The sequence below is a fragment of the Nannobrachium achirus genome (genome assembly GCF_963921795.1).
Source record: "Nannobrachium achirus genome assembly, chromosome: 8".
Lineage (NCBI taxonomy): Eukaryota > Metazoa > Chordata > Actinopteri > Myctophiformes > Myctophidae > Nannobrachium > Nannobrachium achirus.
In genome coordinates this window covers 11,158,160-11,174,133 of record NC_137817.1, presented here as the reverse complement: position 1 = coordinate 11,174,133, position 15,974 = coordinate 11,158,160, and the positions used below count along the sequence as shown (strand labels likewise).

Here is a 15,974-nt window from a genome sequence, read left to right as displayed (position 1 = left end):
GGTGGTGGTGCCTGGTAGACTGACCACGTTGTCCAAAGATGGTTTCAATTCATCATTAGTGTTGCTCAGGCTCTCTGACTCAGAAGCCTGGAAGGTGAGGTCCATCTTCTCTTTGAAGCTTGTGGCAGCCGTAGCGCTCACATCCGTGGGTCCATCTTCATCTTGAGGACGGGTCAACATCATGGACACCATATTGACCCCCTATACAGTACATATTGACCCCCTATACAGTACATATTGACCACCTATACAACACTGTTTGACACATCTACACTGTTTGACACATCTAGTCTGACATCCTTGATTGGGCATGGCTGACATGATGAGACTCCAAATATGGATATAGCTGACTCACCGCAACATTACTGGGATGACACGGTCGGGTATTTAGCCGACAATTTAAAAGGCACCACAGTGTCAGAATGGCTGGTTAAATGCTGATCGGGCACCCTGTGGGTCCTGGTCGACCGTCCAGTCCCTTCTTTGAGTAGTCTTCAATAGTACAATCTAGACACAACATGTCTAAATTCAGCACCGGTCTGCTGGTGCTCACCTCCCCTCTCCACATCCTCCCCCTGCGCATCACTCCAGTGCTGAACTCAGCAGCCACGGTAGTGGATCAAACCCTGTACGTCCATCTGCACCCAGGTCTGAACCTACGGGATGGGAATCCACCTCGGCCTGTTTTCCTTCCCCCGGTTGTGGATCTGTCCAGCCTGATATCACGCCTCTACAGCACCGCGGCTGACGTGTGTGCACATCTGGATGTGCGTGTGCTCCTGGCCAACGTGTGCGCTCAGCCAGCCTCCAGCTCCAGCAGAGAGACAGGGCAGCGTTGCCCCTTCCCCATCCCGCAGCCCCTCTCTCTCTCCCCGGACGTAGTGCTGACAGACTTCCCCATGCACAACCCTGGCCATTCCCCGATGGTGACCCAGTGTCTGCAGAGGTACGCCAGCCATTGTTACGTGTGCAGCCCTGGTCTGACTTCGGTGCTGCTCCACCCACAGTCGGAGGAGCTGCAGAGAGGGGTGGAGGCGGTCCATCACCAGGACCTCCGTGAGCAGGAGGCTGAGCCCCTGGAGACCTACAGTGACGTAGTGGTTGGAGGGACGTTTGACCGGCTGCATGGAGCCCACAAGACGCTCCTCACCACCGCATGCCTGCTGGCCAACAGGAGACTCCTCATCGGGGTGTGTGACCAGGAGATGCTGCAAAGGAAGGTGTTGAAGGAGTTGATCGAGCCCTATCCACTGCGGGTGCAGAGGCTGCAGGAGTTCCTGCAGGACACTAAGCCGTCCCTGCAGATGAAGGTCGAGCCGCTCCACGACCCCCTTGGATCCTCCGTGGTGGACTCAGAGCTGCAGTGCATTGTGGTCAGCGAGGGGACCAGGAAGGGTGGCGAGGCCATCAACAAGAGACGTGAGGAGAACGGTTTGCCCAGCTTGATTCTCCGTGAAATCCAGCTGTTGAAAGACTTCCACCACACAGAGAAGGAAGAGGAAAAGATCAGCTCATCTAACCTGCGCACTCGTCTTCTGGGAACCCTTCTCACCCCAGCTAAATACAAGTCCTGTCTCCCTACTGTCCCGTACATCATTGGACTGACGGGAGGCAGCGGCAGCGGGAAGACCTCCGTCGCCAGGCGCCTGGAGAACCTGGGCGCCGTCCACATTGACGCAGATCAGCTGGTCCACGAGACATACCAGCCAGGGGCAGCTGCCTACCAGAGGGTACTGGAGGAGTTTGGTTCCGAAATTCTGAATGAAGATAAAACCATCAACAGGCGCACACTAGGAAGCAAAGTCTTTGGTAACAAGGAACGGTTAAAAGCCCTGACAGACATTGTGTGGCCCGCGGTCGAACTTCTGGTCAAGGACAGAATCCACCAGGCCAGAGAGGAAGGTAAACAGGTGTGTGTTATAGACGCAGCTGTCTTACTGGATGCTGGCTGGACAGACATGGTCCATGAGGTCTGGGTCACCATCGTACCAGAGGAGGAGGCGGTGTTGAGGATAAGCAAGCGGGACAGGCTGAGCAGAGAGGAGGCTGTGAGGCGGCTACAGAGCCAGAGTTCCAGTGCTAGGCAGGTGGAGCATGCTAACGTGGTGCTCTGTACGCAGTGGGAGCCAGAGGTCACCCAGAAGCAGCTACTGAGGGCCTGGAACCTTCTGAGCAACAGAATCCTACATGGAACAAAGGACAATGCACTGTCCTGAATGTAATTTGACCGACTATAAATAAAACAAGAAAGACGCAATTCTGGGAAATTGCAAGTGTGGTTGCCGTGACGTGAGTCACGAGGAATCCGCTGGGAAATGAATTCCGTCTTACCATTTACAGGTATATTAGATATTGTGATGTCAAGTGAAGCATGACCAAAAGCTTAGCTTTTCTGTTGTGCAGCCTCCCAACCCGGATAAGCCGCCAACCCGGATAACATTACTCAGAAATTGTACAAAACACAGGTTCATGCTACTGACAAGTCTGACATGCTACTGACCATGATACTGATTATTAAGCCTCTACCATAGTCTAAGGTGAAGAGCTATCACTTCACTTCGGTGTAGTTTTCTAGTTATCACCTAAAAATGTATAACAATACCTCGGTGATAGCTAGAAAACTACACCTTGGTGATGGCTTATCACCACAGATTGTAATATGATAGGGCCATTACGATGTAACACCTTTTACATTATCACATCATGCAGCAATCTGTTATTACGTTGGTTATATACGCTCATGATTTTATTACATCATGTTCTTTGTATTACATTTAGGTTCTGTATAGCCTCGGAAACCCAGACTTTTATTTTGGCGATAGTATGAACCATTAATACATCTTGAGACGTTATTAGTCTCCTACATCATGAGTTGCTACATACCACGATATTTTGAAAACATCAAAATATCATGAGTGTCATGATACTGAGCATTATACTCCTCATTTTGCTGGGGATCCCCTGGCACTCCTTCAAGGACCCCAGTGAGTCCCTGTACCCCTTTATGATAAACAGTGCTAGAGAAATGGAAACTTGGTGGAGGTCTATGCTTTACTGAGCACATTTTCTAGCTCCAGCTTGTTTCATCATACAGATGGTAACAGTGATTGTCAACCTCTAGTTTTACATTTTACCATTGTGTTATTGTCTTCACTTTTAATCTGCTAGGATTAAAGCTGTGGATCTATGATGGCACCAGGGCATGCAGTTCCTCCTTGTTGCATAGAGGGAGAACAGACAGCAGGTGGCAGTATATGCTCTGCTGAATTTAAATTCTGCCCAGCATCTAACTGCTCCTTTTCCATAGGCCTTTTCAGTGACAGACTTGGCTCACCAACCAGGAAGCTGAATCTGTGCTTGGAAACATAATGCTACTTTTCGTAAGTTAGTTATGTAAGCTTTTCATATCTCTTCTCAGTCCCATATCGGCCTCTCTGTAAATTACTACAAGCAACTTCGTTGTTCATTCTTAGACCATGCACATTGTAGGCTACAGAATGAAATTAGGAACTATTTGGGGGATTTCAAACGTTTCCAAAAAGATTGTGAAAATAACAGATCTAAAAGCTCACAAGCCTCGCAGCCTCATGATGTGCTATGATGAGTTTGTAGATTGGCTATTTCTGCTTTTGTGCAACACTGTCATACAATGAAGTATGAAATGAGGCTCAATTATTGTAAGATGCATGAATGTATGAAATACATGAAAAGATCAAATATGGACCTTCCTGCTCAACACTGATAGGTAGTGTGCATGTGTGATGGTTTGGATCATATAGAGCAAATTGTAAGGCAGTGGTTCTCAAACTTTGGTCCGGGGACCCTCAGGGTTCCTTGAGGAAGATCCAGGGGACCCTAGCAAAATGATAGCATCTGTAGTAGTGGAGGTAGTGCTATTTATTAGTTAATTTCATTAAGTGTCCCGCGAAGCTTGGCCAATGTGACCCTGGGCGTACAACAAACATTAGGCGTTATGTGCCAAGATGTAGGCCAGATGTAGGCCACGCTTCAGAGCCCAGACATTTAGTGGACATACAACAAACTGTGAGCGCTTTGTGCTAAGATGGAGGCCAGATGTAGGCCACACTTCGTTTCCCGGACAAAGTCAGATGTTGGATGCCTGTAGGCCTATTAGCCCGGGAAATTAGTGAAACAATCGTTCACTTTGTGATACAAGCACCAGATTTTGCACAAAGTTTCCTCTGGACCTACTTTTCCCAAAAAGCACGTTAGCCACTCAATTAAAAACAAATAGGGTTGGGGTCCCATTGACTTTCTATACAGTAAAATAATACAAAAAAAAAAGATTCTGCTTTAGGTAGCATGTGAGGGGTCAAACTAGGGGTTTTTCATGATCCTGAATCCAATGCAAACATTTGTTTTGCACGGAAAACATTCCTTGGGCTAAAAAAAGGCTCCACAAAAGTATGGTTTAGTGATGAGTCATCACTTTTCACAGTTGTGTGGGGTCCGTTTTTAGCCCAAGGATTATTATTTTTTTGTGCAAAACAAATGCTTGCATTGGATTCGGGATCATGAAAAACCCCTAGTTTGACCCCTCACATGCTACTTAAAGCAGATAAATTTCTTTGTATTATTTTACTGTATAGAAAGTCAATGGGACCCCAACCCCATTATTTTTTTTATTGAGTGGCTATTGGCTAACATGCTTTTTGGAAAAAGTAGTTCTAGAGGAAACGTTGTGCAAAATTTGGTGCTTGTATCGCAAACCGAACAATTCTTCCAAAAAAATTACTTAATTTCCTGCACTATATTAAAACAACGAGAAAAATGTCTCTTTTATTTAATGCATATACTTAATGAAGAGAAGTAAAACTGTGTCATTTCTAAACCAATTAAACCCTACTCGTACTTGCTACAAATCTCTCCCAAGAGTAGCCGATCTACAAGCTCACAACAAGTCAACATGGCTATTTGGGTGGAATCTTCCCCCCAGAATAGGGATGCTGGGGGCTGGGCTCAAGTAGTTAATTTCTACAAAACGTGATTCTATAAAGACTATTGAATGAGAACATATGAGCTTTTTGCACGATCAAAGATTGTGCCATTTTTTTCCTCTTTGATCAATGATTTGGGACCTATATTATCTTGGCAAAAGATTGATGTTTTTCTAGGGGTGCACAAGTATGTATTGTTTCATTGTACTGAAGGTATTATTTCTGGCTGTGGCCATCTAAAATGTAAATAGTGGCTCATCTTACCCCATCCGCCTCCCAGCTATGTGTCATGTTGCCTGCAGTGATGTATAATGAGGGAAACTATGTCTATAAAACTATGGAACTATTAACTAACTACCCAATGCTGCATACAAATATAATGTGTATGTGAAACATGAGCCTTGAGCTGTAGCTACATTGAGTTTTACCGCATGTAAGGCTGTGTTCTAAAAGAAAGGGATTGAGAAAACAAACAAACCCAGCTGTATCGATCACGAAGAGTATTTACTATTTATATGTGCCAAAAGGAAAATAATAAGTCCTTATTAATGTCCTTCCATTTTTCCTCAGCACATGCATACGTGTAGCTTGTGCTGCCCCCCAAAAAATAACAATATCAATGTATCTCCCTTAGAGATAGGGTGAGAAGTTCAGTCACCCGAGAGAGACTTGGAGTAGAACCGCTGCTCCTACACTTGGAAAGGAGTCAGCTTAGGTGGTTCGGGCATCTAGTATGGATGCCCCCCGAGCGCCTTCCTAGGAAGGTCCTCGATGCGCGTCCCACTGGGAGGAGACCCCGTGGCAGACCAAAGACCAGATGGAGGGATTATATCTCCAAACTGGCTTGGGAACGCCTCGGTATACTCCCTGAGGGAGTGGAGGAAGTTGCTCAGGATAAGGAAATCTGGAGGTCTCAGTTGGAACTGTTACCCCCGCGACCCGATTCCGGATAAGCGGTTGAAGATGGATGGATGGATGGATGTTGTGGTTATTCTGAAACCAAATGTTGCATGGCCTGCAAACGAAAGAGAGAGAGAGAGAGAGCCAGTTAATAGCCCAGGTTGTCTAGTTTATAGGTCCTGTAACCGGACTACAACTGTAAATGCTACTGTCCCAAGATGGGCTACGCTCTCTGACTGTAACCCTAAGTATTTACATTTTGAGTGAGTAATGGGAGACGAAGGGCAGGGGCCGGTCTCTCTGAACATTTACGGGGCCCACATGGTGAGGCACTGCGCTATTTGCGAATTTAAGCTTGACCCTAAAGGAGGTTACAGGGACTTTGAGGTGTTGCTGTGACCTTTTGTAGGGCTGTGAAAGTCTCAAACAACACGCACACACCTCTCTCTCCCTCTCGCGCGCTCTCTCGCTCTCTCTCTCTCTCTCTTGAAACAATGAGAGATCCAAACAATCTGGATCTTATTAAATCCTTTTGTCTCTCGCCCATTCTCTGGTCCTGTTTTTTTTTTTCCCTCTCTCCTCTGCTTTTACTTTGCGATATTCATAGTCATTCCATTACACCCCCTCCCCCCACCCCCATGTATGCGGACCACAATGCAGTGCGTCAAGGCTGTATGGCAGATGTTTTCATGGGGGGGGGGGGGCATATTCACTACAAAAATGGTGGACATGCTTCATGCCTCTTGACAAAATGGAATATCAAGTTTAAGCTCGAATGGTTTGTTAATACACAGTAAATCTCAGATGTTGCGTTTTCTTTCTTTTTTCTCACTGTATAGGAAAACACAGGAAACACAGGCTGATACTGCCCAGACTGCTGGCCTAGTGGTCCGGGCACCTACAGTAGGCTACAATGTAGTCTGACAGCGTGTCGCGGGTTCGAGACCCATTTCCCGACGGCCTTTGCTGCGTGTCATTCCCCATCTCTCTCCTCACTTCACTATTAATGAAGGCATAAAAAGCCCCCAAAATAAATCTTAAAAAAACAAACAAAACAAAAACAGGCTTTTACTGCTTTGATTTGGGGTTGCAGGGTTCCAAAATGGTTCTAGTGCTCACTCTCCAAACTAGTGTCATCCTTGAGCAAGGCATTGAACAGATATACCTGCTCAGACATTGGTTCTCAAACTGGGGTCCGGGGACCCCCAGGGGTCATTTGTTGCTCTGTCATACGCCAGCCAGTGTCGTTTCGAGGGATCGATCCCCCGCTTGTCGCTACGCCTCTCACATCGCCCACGGCCACACGTGACCGAGCAGCTGGTTTGGAGCGGTCCTCATGCATTCTGCTCCTCATCTGGAGCTGCCATCGGTGGCTTGTTAAAGGCAGCGTGCGAGGGAGGCGGGAGCAACGACAGCATGCGGTCTCTAAGCCAATCCTTGAGCAGACACTGAGAACCATATAGGTCAAAGCATAGTTTGTTTTGCGTTCCCCCCCTCTCACTGTGTGTGTGTGTGTGTGTGTGTGTGTGTGTGTGTGTGTGTGTGTGTGTGTGCGTGCGTGCGTGCGTGCGTGCGTGCGTGCGTGCGTGCGTGCGTGCGTGCGTGCGTGCGTGCGTGCGTGCGTGCGTGCGTGCGTGCGTGCGTGCGTGCGTGCGTGCGTGCGTGCGTGCGTGCGTGCGTGCGTGCGTGCGTGCGTGCGTGCGTGCGTGCGTGCGTGCGTGCGTGCGTGCGTGCGTGCGTGCGTGCGTGCGTGCGTGCGTGCGTGCGTGCGTGCGTGCGTGCGTGCGTGCGTGCGTGCGTGCGTGCGTGCGTGCGTGCGTGCGTGCGTGCGTGCGTGCGTGCGTGCGTGCGTGCGTGCGTGCGTGCGTGCGTGCGTGCGTGTGTTGGTTGCATGCCTCTGCTGGACCAGACCACGATATATAGATCTTGTTGTTAGTGTCTCCTAGCCCCCCCCCCCCCCCCTTCACTTCACTTCACTTTCAGAATCCTGTCTATGTAATAGATCCCAGATTGGACACTGGAGTTGCCAGCAGCAATTCATATCGTTTTTATCTTTCAGACAAGCCTCTCTACTGCTTCCAGATGGGGGGGGGGCACTCTGGGGTTCAAGTTTGTTTTTGGGAAGGAGAAAAGAAAGAGAGAGAGAGAAAAAAAATCTAATGCTATAATGTCTATACAAAATTAAATAAAATCCATATACACCAAAGCAATACGCAAACACTGTTGTGTCCCAAGTCTGAGCTAATCACAGAATGACTTGTTTATTCCTGCTTGTGTTTGCTTGTGTAACTACTGTTTCGTTGCTGTCGGGCAGAAACCTTGTATCTCCAACTTTTCAGCTTTTCGTGTTTTCTTCTACATCAATGAATGCTCTACTTTGTCGTATAAGAGTGTATACGCGGTAGGAAAAATAGCCGATCCACAAGTCACAAGGAGTGAGAAGTGTGAGCTTGTAGATCTGCCATTTTAAACCTTTAATTTGAAAAATGACAGCGAAAGTGGTTAAGTCTGTCTGTGGGTTTTGTAAATATTTAACCTTTGAAAATATTAACAAGAGCTTGTGACTGAATCAGAACTGCATTGAATCCACTGGAAAACAGATGTATTTTTTTCCATCACCTGAAATGTAACGGTTTTGGACATTAACCCACAGTAAAGATATCGTCTCTGTTGGGTGGAAACTTCCAAAACTGTTACTTTTCAGTATTCAAATTCAAAAATTCAAAAATAGTAAAAGTAGCACTAGTACCACACTAACTAGGTAGGATGTTGACAGCGGTGTCGTACCAAATTCTGGGTGAGATTCAGTCACAGGATTTGTGCTTTAACTATTGAAAAACAGCAGATATACAAGCTCACATCGCGGCACCGAGTGCCGCGCTGCGAGCTTGTAGATCTGCTATTTATTTTTTTATCGTAAAAATTTGTGCAAGTCTTTGAATATTTCAAGGATTTTTGAAAAAACGTAAGTTTCTATGTCGGTGGTGCTCAAACCTTTTCATGTGAAGGACCCCCAAAATGATATGTATTTGGCCACGGACCCCCATCTCAAAACATTTAGTTCCAGTATATCTGCTATTTTTCAATAGCTAAAGTATAAAATAATTAAGGCCCCTCCACCTTGGGCCCAAGTAACTCAGTCCCACCCCCCTTGTGACGCCCCTGGATGTTGACTTACGAAAAAACACAAAAAGTTATAATATAGAGACAAGAGGTTTCTGCCCGACAGTGACGATACACTATGAGAGGAATATGATCCCAGCTCGGCATGTGAAGCACAGTGCAGGCGAGGTGTACTCCATGGAACAGCATAGCTTTCCCCTGCATGACCTCATGTTTTCTTGGCTTGACTTTATTCCGCTGAGTTATTTATTCACTTGAAACCTTTACTTGTACATGACTGTACAAAGGGATGCAGTGGTTAGGCCACAGAAAGAGAAAGAAAAGAAGAAGAAAGAAAAAAAAAGTTAGGCCACAGTCATCTTCACTAAACCAGTTGGTTCTCAAACCTTCTCATGCCGACGACCCCAGATTGATAATTATATTTTTGGGGGCGCTGAACCCCCATCTGAAACGTTTTGTGCCACAACGGACCCCCAGAAAAAAATACAATTATTCATTCAACATTTTTGATATTATTTTGTAATATCCAATGTATAAATGGATAAGGTGGGTAAAATGATTGTGAACTATTTTTTGCTGGGGACCCCCTGCAAGGACCCCTGGGGGTCCCCAGACCCCAGAACCACTGGATTTGAATATACACAAAACGGTGTGGCTTCCTTGTGCCATCTGTAGCTGTGATTTGGTTATTAAGACTGGGTCCAAAATGGAAATTCTATACTAACAGCTATTTAGTATCCCAAAAGATTGTGAGAATTTGTAGGATGTCTGTAAGCTCACCAAGCTGAGTATAGGTCCCATGTGAAATGGATACTAAATATTACAGTAGGCCTATACAATACTGGACATTGGTTTGAATGTCTCACAGCACATCATGGTAGTTACAACAACAATATAGAACGTATATGCTGGACAACGACCACACCTCTGATGTAATGTCAATCAGTCTTCTATTAAACAATATATAGCTGTATGTATTAAACATATGATACTGACATGACACTGACCGTGATACTGACATGATACTGACAGTGACCATGATACTGACATGATACTGACATGACACTGACCGTGATACTGACATGATACTGACATGATACTGACCATGATACTGACATGATACTGACATGATACTGACATGACACTGACCGTGATACTGACATGATACTGACATGATACTGACCATGATACTGACCATGATACTGACATGATACTGACATGATACTGACCATGATACTGACATGATACTGATCATGATACTGACAAGATACTGATCATGATACCGACATGATACTGACATGATACTGACATGATACTGATCATGATACTGACATGATACTGACATGACACTGACCATGACACTAACCATGATGCTGACATGATACTGACCATACTGACCATGAGGTCTCTCAACATTGTACCTACTTTATCACATTTTCTGGGATACAGTGTGCAAACTTCCCTTCCTCTCCTAAATGTACATACAGTATTTTAGTTTGGCAGCTGTGCATTCTTTAGGGATGTGCATGCTTCCCTCTGGACTATGATACTGACATGATATTGACATGATACCGATGTGATACTAACCATGATACTGAGGTGATGTGATACTAACCATGATACTGACATGATACTGACCATGATGACCAAAATCTAGCAAATCATCCATCATCATCATCATCCCAATAGGAAATTAGCAACAATTAACACACAATTCTCAGAAGTCTAGGGTGAAATTAAGAAATGCACTTGATTATAATAAACTGCCACTGCAACTACATTGTTGTACTTTGTGAATGAGGTGATTCTGCTTATAATAGGATACACAAATTATTGTACGTTTGAGGTCTAGAAATACTTAGGTCTGCCAGCAACATGCTCTGTCCTCAACCATCCTTCAGGGATAATATTTATTCTTGCCATACTGATACTTCATGTTAACCGCAATGTGGTCCTTTTTAGACAGTGATATTGCAGTGTTCAATCTGATGTCTGGTTCATTTAACGGACTCATACCGCACAGCGTGAATTTAAACCTTTTTTTTTTTCTCACAGCAATTTTCTGGTTTGAATGAATGCCTGAAAATAATAGCATTTGCCACACAATATCCGGTATATAAATATAGTATATGTATGTAACCACTTGGATTTGAATCCAGGTCTCCAGCATGGTAGACGAGTGCATCTCTCCATTCCGACATGTCTCCTTTCCGACATGTCTCCATTCCGACACTAACCCTATCTCTTACCCTAACCCTAACCTTAACCTCTATGGAAGTGTTGCCACTCCGACAATAAGAAGTCACTTTCGGAGTGGCGACATGTCAGAATGGAGAGCGCCCCCCAGAGTGAGTATTCCCTTCGACAGACAGGGGAGATATTAGGTTGATCTCCAGGCAGGGCTAAAGCATTTTTTGCACACACACACACACACACACACACACACACACACACACACACACACACACACACACACACACACACACACACACACACACACACACAAAGAAAAGAAAGTAATTTCTATTTTAAAAATAGCTAAAATAGCCCACCAGTACAAGCTTAAAACATCAAACATCTCACATGGCGACTTATTTCCTAGAATAGGAATGCCATGTGGAATGTTGTTATAGGCTGTTATTATTATTAATATTATTATTATTATTATGGTATAATGGTATACAAAAAATGGTATATTCCCAGGTTCCGCAGGTCAGCTGCACAAGTGCACAGGTGCAATTCATTATTGTTAATTGTGGCACGTTAACTAACATGCCAAGTTTAGATGCACTTGAACAACCGTTCCAGGCTGCCATATCCACCCCAAGAAACCGTAGAAACGGGAGGGAAAATAGAATGTACTTCTTAAAATAAATATATCATGCCTGCTTCTAAGGTATGGCAACATGACTGGTGTCTTGCACGCGCGCGAAGGCGCACGTGCAAGACACCAGTCATGTTGCCAACTACTGTATATAATGTCAAATCCCTCACCCACAATTCAACTCAGACCTCAGCATTTCTCAGACTCACAGGCAGTGTGATTTCAGGGGGCATCCAAGGCCAACACCTTGACTCTAAGTAATCATCGACCCGCAACACCCCCCCACCCTTCCACAGTTTCTAAAGAATTCAAATATTCGATAGCTACTGCGATTCAGTCTTCAACATAACTGTAACCTGATGGCAAACCAGGGGATTTGTAGTATTCCCTGTGCGGTAGAATAAATATTCCAGCAGGGAGAGTGCAGTAAATTGAGCCTGAGGGGTACATTATTAGACTTCACTACATCTTGGAAAATAAACACAGATTTATTCATTTAATAACATCAATTATCAGCACACTGTGTAATATCGAGAGTTTAAAAAAAAGGGTGTACTTTGCTAAACTGTGTTATATAAATCAGGTTTATTATTATAAGTTAAAACAAATAGGATTCATTGGAGCTATTGTCTGTAATGTATGAAAATAAACGAGACATCGGCGTCTGTCGTTCTTCCCAGAAGGCCTAACCCTAAACCTAAACCCACATTTCACGTCTCACTCTCTCTCTACGACCACACTGTGGGTGGGCCCAACAGCCCTGGGCTTATTAGATCCTAAATGTCCGGGTACTGGGAGAACATTGTGTTTTCTTAGCTTTTATTTGTATTATTATAAAAAATTACATTTATACAATAACGACAAAAATAAATAAAAGATAACATTCACGAGGCTGCACCAATCACAACAGTCCCTTTTACATTGTTACGCCCACCCACAGCGCAGCTTATACGCTCTAAATATAACATTTATAATGATCTCCTCACAAAGCCACAATTATATTATGATTAAAGATTGACAACAACAGTTGGCGGGCTTCAGCTTTTCAACATATTCCTGTCGTGGTATTGAGACGGACAGAGCAGAAAAACAGAAGAAGACAAAAGGAATCATAGGACAGACATTGATGATGGGATTCAATCCCTATTCCCTATAACAGTGTTTCCCAAACAATGGGTCGGGACCCATTGTGGGTCGTGAGTAATATTTTCAGAGATTTTTATTTTCAAAAGAACTTCATATGAAAAAAAAAAACAACTTTAAAACAGCATGTGCCTCTTTCTCCTCAATATTACAAAAGCTTAGGGGGAAAAAAGCATTGCCTTGTGATAAACACCCGTAACAGCAAGTTACAATCAGCATTTAGAGAGCTCCTATACTTAACCCTCAACATTTCAGATTTGTTTCTATAGGATCAGAATGTGCATGGGCTGAACCCACTTTTGGCTTTCTTCTCCTTTTCTGGACCCAGAGGGACTTGATTGTGCCATCCTTTGTGTAGCTACACAAAGGCAGTATGATGAAGGGCATTCAGTTCTAGCAGTTCATATGTGTGGATAATATAGAGCAGTCTTTTAGCTTAGAAGGGGACGGGCCCGTAGTATGCCAAGTACGCTGCCACGATGCCCGTTGTCTCCGCCATCTCATCACAGCGAATGTTCGTCTCACACACCTCTCTCAGGCTGGAAGGTAGAGAACGAAATGTCAGAAGGAGATCCCCAGCTAAATGATTGATAGTTAACAACCAAATGGACCTTACAGGTCTATAACTCTGAGAGTGTATAACATAATTAGGTGGGTCCGTGAACTTAACTAGCTTGAGAATCACTGATGTATGTTTGGTACTTGGTAGTTCCAAACATTTTTATAGACAATGTAAATTAAATATGAACAATATTTATATAAAAGAATACCTTTCCAATTGGAGAGAAGTGAGTGGTGGAGGCCTAGCCCTTCTCCTCCTCAGAAGAGCAGCAGCCACATCTCTCTTCATAATCACCCCGGCAGCTAGGGAAGCACATTTAACAGTTAACATTAAATTCACAATCCCATTCTTTAGAATGTTCCCAAAACAACTCAGTTGCAATTAAGACTTCTCCGGGCAACAAGCTAATCCCCAACATAACCTGAGCTCACTGAATGTTACTCAGTGAGTGTCACTCTCCTGAACAAACTCTGCAGAAAATGCTGTATAAAGATCATGACCAAACATAAAAGGACACCAACAAAGACAAGACAACACTAGCCTACCTTCAGCACTGTAGAGGTCTTCACGGGTCCAATTTGAACTACCCGAACCCAAAAGGACCCGGGGGAAATGGACCCGGACCCATATGGCCCCGTCTATCATTTGGAATTTGAGAACCGTTACCCGATCAGCCCCGAGACGTGATGGATCCGATCCGAACGGCCCCGCCTGTTATTAGAAAAAATTGGATCCGAAACCCGAGCAGAACGGGAGATCCGAGACCCGAACCTGTCGCCCCGAAATGAAAGAATGCCAACGTTATTATATTAAGAGTTGTATCAGACATATTTCTTACCTAACGTCGCCACGGTGCTGCTGTTGCTGTCAGCGGCGCTGTGCCTCTCGCCAAAAGATGATCTTTTCCCAGACCAGTAAGTCAATGCGGACAGTTTGTAAATACAAATAAATCCATGTTTTTATTCCTTCTTCTTTGGCTAGCCAATGCTAATGCTATCGTTTTCTGTCGCATGTGTTGTTCATTATATCTTTCTGCTTTGAGTGTCCATTTTGCTCTGCAGAGCATGACAACACGCAATGACAACTCCATTGTAAACCGTTAACCAAAACGTTACGTTAATATCTTTGATAATAATAACAATCCAACTGATACAGTCAGTGTTTTTGTGACTGAGTGAGTTATACTTCTCAGTTCTCACAACCAATGCAACAGATTACATGCTGCATCTTTAGTGCCATCGTGTGGCGTTATCTATTTGGTGCAGTTGTTGCGTTCGCTTTCACTTCAATCTCGGCCTGTCTCGGCTCCACTCGGGTAACAGGAGATACCCGGGGAACCGGGGCAGACGGCCCCGGCCCCGGCCCGCCCCGCGGTAAAAGCTCGAAAACGGCCCCGTTACCCGGCTCGGGGCGGTTCGGATCGCGGGTAATTTCGGATCTCGGGCAGGTCCGAAGACCTCTACAGCACTGGCTGACTCTGATGAAGAGGAAGAAGACGCAGAGTTGGACTCTGAAGAAGACAAATAATTAAATCCTATGAGATAAACTTTGAGGATTTATGTAATTCTAAACAACATTTAGAATGAACCCATGCGTCATGAGGATGTCGTTCTTACCTCCCATGGACCAGCACACTGACAGCAGAGTGCACAGAGCGAGGAGAGTCAGAGTCTTCATGATGCCTCAGAGTCTTGTTGCACACTTGGTTAACTGATCGGGGCTCTTCTTGCGAGTTGTTTTGCCTTCTCTTCTGCTTTGGATTGATCCTTGTGCTTCCTTCTGTCCATTCAGGGTCAATATATACTACAGTCTGCCCCCTCCAACCCTGACCCTGATTGGCCAGAGGATCCAATGCACACGTGCGCACGTGTGTGCACGCACGCACGCACGCACGCACGCACGCACGCACGCACACACGCACACACACACACACACACACACACACACACTGAACAGAATTTAGCCAATTAATGGCTTAGCTCTTGACTTGGGCATTCCTGTATTCTGCAGGCCTCTCGCAACAAATGTATGGACATTACAGAGGCTTCTGATATGGCAATCATTTTAGTAACTTTAATCATTTCCAGTGTTGCTTTCTATGGGTGGGTTTTTTTCATGTTTCTCACACGCCTGTCTGGTCCAACACAGAGACATCGTAATGGCCCTGCAGCTGCAGGACGCTACGGGACGAGCAGGTGTCACCGACCTGTTTGTAACGGGCCTGATCATAGCAGATGACACACACACTCACTCAATCGAACTGTTCAGCCTGAGGCGATGGCAACTGGATTCTGTTTGACCCTTAGACCAGGGGTATTCAACTAAATTGACAGAAACCCAAGGGGCCGGGGGCCGCACTAACGTACATAACAGCGCAACTAGCGGCCAATCATGGGAACTCTCAGTTCCGTGTTTGCTTCATTTTAAATCCGATTTGACCACAACACAAAGCCAGCCAGCCGTA

General features: G+C 45.1%; 2 protein-coding genes across 2 annotated transcripts; one reads left to right on the top strand and one right to left on the bottom strand.

Moving 5' to 3' along the window:
- Positions 1 to 518: 518 nt before the first annotated feature.
- LOC308289496 (bifunctional coenzyme A synthase-like) lies at positions 519 to 2,216 on the top strand (the record flags this gene model as incomplete). The annotated part of the gene is made up of 1 exon (XM_080731184.1): positions 519 to 2,216. The coding sequence occupies one exon, from the start codon at positions 519 to 521 to the stop codon at positions 2,214 to 2,216; it is 1,698 nt and encodes a 565-aa protein (XP_080587310.1).
- An 11,168-nt stretch (positions 2,217 to 13,384) lies between these two features.
- LOC308289495 (osteocalcin-like) lies at positions 13,385 to 15,187 on the bottom strand (the record flags this gene model as incomplete). The annotated part of the gene is made up of 3 exons (XM_080731183.1): positions 13,385 to 13,487; positions 13,719 to 13,812; positions 15,127 to 15,187. 3 exons carry the CDS (start codon positions 15,185 to 15,187, stop codon positions 13,385 to 13,387), a joined length of 258 nt encoding a protein of 85 aa, XP_080587309.1.
- Positions 15,188 to 15,974: the final 787 nt, after the last annotated feature.